Source organism: Vicia villosa, unplaced genomic scaffold (assembly GCF_029867415.1).
Source record: "Vicia villosa cultivar HV-30 ecotype Madison, WI unplaced genomic scaffold, Vvil1.0 ctg.002318F_1_1, whole genome shotgun sequence".
In the NCBI taxonomy this organism is placed as follows: domain Eukaryota; kingdom Viridiplantae; phylum Streptophyta; class Magnoliopsida; order Fabales; family Fabaceae; genus Vicia; species Vicia villosa.
The window spans coordinates 13,985-20,639 of NW_026705893.1; the positions used below are offsets into that span (position 1 = coordinate 13,985).

At 34.1% G+C, this 6,655-nt stretch overlaps 1 protein-coding gene and 1 long non-coding RNA gene across 2 annotated transcripts; one reads left to right on the forward strand and one right to left on the reverse strand.

The window, feature by feature from the left end:
• Positions 1-1,340: 1,340 nt before the first annotated feature.
• On the reverse strand, positions 1,341-2,573 carry LOC131638473 (uncharacterized). The gene is made up of 3 exons (XR_009294678.1): positions 2,353-2,573; positions 2,195-2,246; positions 1,341-1,466 (listed from the first exon to the last, which is right to left on the reverse strand). It is a non-coding gene; the product is annotated as an uncharacterized LOC131638473 (long non-coding RNA).
• A 683-nt stretch (positions 2,574-3,256) lies between these two features.
• On the forward strand, positions 3,257-4,183 carry LOC131638460 (uncharacterized). The gene has a single exon (XM_058909021.1). It carries the CDS (start codon positions 3,311-3,313, stop codon positions 3,674-3,676), a length of 366 nt encoding a protein of 121 aa, XP_058765004.1. The 5' UTR covers positions 3,257-3,310; the 3' UTR covers positions 3,677-4,183.
• The last annotated feature ends 2,472 nt before the right edge of the window (positions 4,184-6,655 follow it).

A 6,655-nucleotide genomic window follows, 5' to 3' on the forward strand; every position in this document is an offset into this window, starting at 1 on the left:
TCAGGATGGTGATCGTCTTAGATTTGTAATGTGTGACAAACCAAGCCCGGCTATTACATCTGGAACACAATTGGTTGCTGTGTCAGTCGTCAACAGATCAAGAGCTTGATGATTGTGTTTTTATTTAAGTCAAAGACATGAATGTATATCAAAATATCAGTTGTATTTGTGTGTGTGAACATGTTGAAAACAGTTTCTCTTGACAATGAGTGTTTTTGTTTTTATGTTATTTTGTGTAATATAAATGTTTTTATGTTATATGATGCTTTTGTTTTAAATTATGGTATTAAGTATGTCAGTGTTGTTATTTTGAGGTTTGATTCACAATAGTCATTGTAGTTGGGTGTTATGTTTTGAATGGTCAGTTATAAGTAAACATTTAAGGATTGGTTTAAAAGTATAAAAGAAATCAACATAATATTTTTCAAATAAAGTGTTTGTGGCTGAAATTATTTTCATTAATATCAGACTACATTTATATTGGTGAAGATTTCCTTGTCAACTACATTTGTAGTTATTGATTTGAACTTTGCATGTTCATCATGAACTTTTTTTTATTGTAAAGGCTAAAGAAATATATTAATAATAACACAGCATAAGACATGCCATGATCCTGTTACAAGTTTACATACTGGTACATATAAAAGGCAACAAAGGCTCAACACTCAACTTCTATCTCCACCCAACCAAGAGTAATTTTACCACCAGAATAAAAATCACATAGTTTAAATCACACCACCCAACTTTGTTATTATCAACCTTGTTCCATTACATAAGCCTTCATACTGGTTGATGTTTCTCATGACCATAATTGGTGTCCCAACCTTTAGTTTTATATGATGGTTAGGTAATCCTGATGTTTGCAGTGAACTGAGAAATTCTGGGGTGAGGATGTCAACCAATGTTACATCGTGGAATTCCGACTTATCAATAGAATTTGCACTGAAATAATCACGCACGTCTCCTGTATTGGGAATTTAAATAGTTAGTTCAAATGAATATAAAAATTGAATCATGTATACCTGCCATTAAATCAAGAATATGATTTAGATATTTTGTCAACAACCTCCAATGTAGAAGCAAGAATTGCTCGTAAATTCCGGATATGTAGAATTAACTATTGCTACGATTGGGTCCTCAAATTCTGTAATCAACAGGTCTGGTGGAATATCAATAACTGTATCACCATTGTTTGATTCGGATACTTTGCCTTCTCCAATGTTTTTTTATCATTTTCTGTTTTATCATTTTCTAATGTCATGGCATACAGAGGATTTCAATTAGATGATTAGGATTATGAAAATAAATGTATTACTGAAACTTTAATTAAATGAGCTTACCACAGAAGGTTTCCTATTTAAGAGTCTTAGCATTGTAGGAGCAGGAGTACTTTTAGGGTCAGCCACTGTTATGTCATAAATGGCAGGAACGAATGAGCGCATATGTCTTACAGTCGAAACAAACCCCTGAAAGCAAGAAAAGAGTTAATATTTCAGAGCAAGTTTTAGGCAATTATATTTTTGGTTATCAATATATGTTTTGAATGGTTAACTCATGCTGTAATAATGTTTATATTATGGATAATTTATTCTTCTTTACATTCAGATTGACAAATATGTCTTGTACGATTCCATTACAGGAAGTTGAAAATTACTTTGCCGCCTAATTAAAGCCATAAGGCAATAATTCGAGGCTTAACTATTTAACAGAAGCAAAGATCAATAAAGCCAACAAAGGGCATAATGCTTAACCACCATAGGTCAGAATCCACGTAATTCTTAACCATCTATGACAGAAGCAGCATGCTTAACCATCCAAGACACACACAACATGCTTAACCATCATAGACAGAAGCTCACCACAAAACCAATAAGGCTAATAAAACCTGCATCAAACAGGGTAACAAATAACAAAAAAATCAACAGCCCAATGGAGGAGCATATCCATTTAAATGTGTCCTCAAACCATAAGATAAACATATGTATCAGATATGTGAAATCTTATTTAACTACCTCAAAATTCAATTCAAATGCAAATTCAGAATTCATGCATATGATAAAATACAATCCCTAATCCACAACTACACAATTTCTGGATAATTCAATTCCATTTCAGAATTCATTAATTACATAAATACAAATCTAATCCACAATCACATAGAATTGGAAAATATACATATTGGATCGATATGAACCTGTCAAAGGAGGCTACAACATGGAATCATTGTGCTTTGTACCATAGATGATCTGCTGAAAAAAGAACCAGATCTGAATTACACGCAAATTTACTCTGAAAGCTCAACATCAAACATGAACACGGTTAAAAAATGGGTGGGAGTGTCCCATCCTTCACCTTGAGCAGCTTCATCTTTCGTCCATATTTATCGATCTCATTGTCTTCACCAACCTTGAGAATATGATTTCGTTGGCGCCGAAGAGGTCGAAGTCATGTTCATCTGTTCGCAGGTTCGCAGAGAGAGTAAACAAAAATCGAAAGTGGAAGAAGATAGAAGAACATATGATTTGAAGAATTACGGAGTATGTCCAATTTGGGAGAAGGTTGCAGAAGAAGAACATATGGATGAAATTTAGGGATTTAGGGTTTTGAAGGAAAGTTGGGAGAAGGGTGAAGGATGAAGAAGAAGAACGATAATATGAGTTTAAAAAAAATTGTAATCTAATAAAAGTTAATTTTAATTTGTAAGATATTATTAAATGAATGGGGACTTATATGCAATAATCAAAAGTTTTTTTTAAAAATGGGTCCCACAGTAAAGTTATTTTTACCATAGAGCTGATGTGGCTTAAATTAACTTAGAATTAATTAGGGTTGATTAGGGCTTTAATTCTATTGGTCAATTGCAGTGACTTCACCACTGAAGTCAAACGGGCGAATGCACCGTAGAATCTCCCATTATAATTATATATTATAATTTAAGAACATGTCAAGTTTAGCTTATGAAATAACGAAATAAAAAGCTATTCTATTTATATTTAGTGCTGATAGTGCATGAATAAATAACATCCCCATGTGGATTATCTTTTGGATTTTAAAATCTATTGTGATCATAGATATGCTATTTTTTAAAAGATCATGGTAGGGCTTAAGATTAAAATACACATTTATCTCAATTACGTCTTTTTCAAACAGCATTAAAGTAATAAACCACGTTACTTTACTATATACATCAATAAAATAAAGTAATAAATCATGATTTGAGAAAATTATATTTTAATTATTAGACTATTTATAGTACATTTGAAAGGATAAGTCCAAAACTTGAATACTCATCTTGCACATATACTCGAAAATGGTACTGCACATGATATCGATGGTGACTCCATTGATGCTTCACTTACATCTAACAGCACCTGCAGTAGCTGGTGCTTCAGTAAGTATCATATTGGTGCTCAAGTTGTTGTTAGGTTTCAGATTCTTCAAAGATGAAGCACTTTATCAATCGAGGTTGTTTCTTTTTCGATTAGGTCAAATAGCCTTCAACAGTGAACCTCAAGTTTCATATTTAGCAAGAATGGAACGTGCTTTAAGGTTAATCTTTCCAACATATGCTACTGTCATCACCACTTCTAGTTCAACTTCTTCTTCAAAGTCAGATCATGCGTTGCAAAATGAACAGGAGGAAATGTTTCACTCGCTTTCAATGATGGCACTTTGATCATGTCATTGAACTTGTGTTTATGTTTATTGTGTATAGTTGTTTGATTATTCGATTTGTGTGATGAGAAACTTGTAATAGTAAAAAGGATATCGCTGTGTTGATAATGAATTGGTCTTGGATCTCAGTTCATGTTGGATAAGATGGTGATGTGTTTAGTTTCTTAATCACCACTATCGACCAATGATCATGTTCGTCGGTCACTTAGATATATCTTTTTCAACAAAAAATGTCATCTTTCAATTATTTATGAATTAATTTAGCATCATACACTTGTATCTAATTTTCATTAATCTCTCTCTATTTTATTTAAATTTATAAAAGAGTTTCTTAGATAGAGATGTTATACAATATAAATCCTTGCATGACTAAGACTCGTATTTAAATCGAAATCTTCAACTCTATTTTCTAAAGTTAAAATACACACCATATTTTTTTAAGAGATTGATATAAATAGATGGTAAAGTCCACTCAAGGTGAGGCTTAGTGTAAGAATGTGTACGCTAAGGCATTAGAGACTTAGAGCGTTCACCATTGTCAGATGGGCCCGTGTGAGGGTCAGATCATATGGGGACGACTGTGACCACCCACACTATATAAAGTCTAGAATGCATCATTTTAGGTATTCTCTCTTTCAAAAATTCAGACTACTTTCTCATTTATTTATTAACTTGGACTTTAGAGTGCTTATTTTACAGGTCTTTCACCTCTCCGCCATACCATAAGCTCACTCCACCATATCGGAGCACAAGTTCATCATATCTCTACATATTTTTAGTTTGAGTACGAAACACTGGCACCGTCTGTGGAAATTAACCTCTAATTCTCACGAATTTCCACAATTAGCTTCTCTGATCCCAAAGACACAATTCTTTACCAAGATTTCGACCTGATGAAGGTGACAGTGTCCGATCCACCTGGTAAAGTCAACACAGATCTATCAAACTCCAAGATCATCCTCTAACCTTTTCATTTCTCCGATTGACGGTGGATCGTTTAGGAAAAAAAGAGGAGAGTGAAAAAGTATCCACCGCAAAATTCTTCAAGATCATTGGTGGTAACTAGGAGGTAGGAAGAAGATCGACCTATCTTAAGGTTTCGAGATCGCAAAAAAGTGGATAAAGTTCGCAACGTGACACTTCCACTGGTCATAATTGCTATCATGGTGATTCACTTAATGTCAGGGATCCTTATTGACAACAAGAATTCTTACGAAATAATGTACCATAACATCTTCATGAGGTTTGGAGGACCCGAGCGATATCTTACGCCATATGAAGGTAGGGATCTCTCAGCCTTCAATAACTCTTATACTCGCCAGTCCAGGGTCGTAAAACTACCAATTTATGTCAGAAAAGGAAGGATGAAAAGACCGTGAACACAATTTTTTGTAATCCATACGAAAGTTGTCGTACCCTAAATTTTGTCTCCATGTTTTTTATTATCTCTTTTTAGGAGCATTCCAAAAGAGCAAAAAATCAAAGATGTAAGTCCGCTCAGTTGGTAGCTAAGCAAGAACGTCAGGCATAGGGCCGCGAGATCAAATACTATTATTTTCCTTTTATTTGTTTTTTTTAAAAAGTCATAACAAAGTCAAATATTGACTTTTTAGAGTATTTTAATATTATTTTTGTTTTTTAAAATAGGCTTTTTTTTAATTTTTGTTTTTTAATAGAATTCATTTTTAAATCACAAAATAATAATAAAAATCAACAAAAATGTCCATATCATACCAAATCATCAAAAATCAAATATCTGTTCATTTACAAAAGATTGAAAGTCCATGGATAATTCCTTAATTTGTACAAACTTAATCCCTAAGTTTCAATTAGTTACAATTATTCCCAATAAGTTACAATCATATACAAATCATCTCAAAATCACAAATTTCTTCCTAAATTGAATCATTCATAATTGAATTCTAGTCCTAATCTACACCTATAAAAACCTTAAGAATTCATTTAAAAAATAGACCCATAATAGAGAAAAAAGCCACAAGTTAAAAAGAAACCACTCGAAGAAGGCATTCCCTTCTCAGTCGCTTTCTTCTTTACTTTCTTTCTTCTCAGATATCTCCTCCACTAGGATCGAGACATTGAGTTTTTTATACTGTAGTTGCTCGACCCATACATCAGCTGTTTTATTACTTGGGACTCCTTTTGGTACTCCTTAGAGGATCCCCTACCTCTTTCCCTTCAACAGGCCTCTCCCATTTGTCCCTGGGTGCGTTAGCGGTAGGCTTGAATAAATCTTGCTTATTTTGGTGGAGGCTTTGGCCTCCTTGATGTTGCCTTCGAGGGACCCTTCTCTTGTCGAAGACATAGGGATTCTTGGTATACCTCTAGTTGCGCCTTCGACTGGCAATTTGAACTTTCTAAATGTTTTCCGCAGCCTTTCTGTCGTAGACACTGCTGCACCTTGGGAATATCATCACTTCTAAATTATTCTTTCGACAGCGGTTTAGGAATTCTACCAAGTTCTCATCCTCCTTAGGATAAGAAACTTTCAACTGGTCCTCATTTCGCTGAATGGTTGTTTCACCTTCCTCGCTAAATGAAACCATGTTAACTTCCATGTTAGGACCGTCAGTGATCCTGATATTTTGTAATCTAACCCTGAGGCCCTCAATAGCCTCGACCATGTTGATTTTAGTTGGCTCTTTGTAGTAAGTGTCTGCTATCTAAAAAGGGTCTGAATCGACCGCATATGTGACTTCCCGTTCTTGCCAAACTTCAGCCTTCCATCCTTGATGGTATTCTGCATAGGATCCCTGAAAAGAAAACATTGTGAGGTTTTATGGCCCAAAAATTTATGATATTTACAAAACCCTTTTTTCTTTCGTTGTTCTAACGGTGTTATTTTAGCACCAAGTGGCGTTATCATTTGGTCCTCCTTTACTAGTAAGTCAAAATCTCATCACACTTTGTTACGTCAAAGTTGTATGTTCTCTTAGGGAACTTATCACTTTTTCTAGTTCGA

What these genes read in the sequence shown, in the direction of transcription:
- LOC131638460 (XM_058909021.1), top strand. Translation starts at nt 3,311, where the DNA reads ATGGTACTGCACATGATATCGATGGTGACTCCATTGATGCTTCACTTA.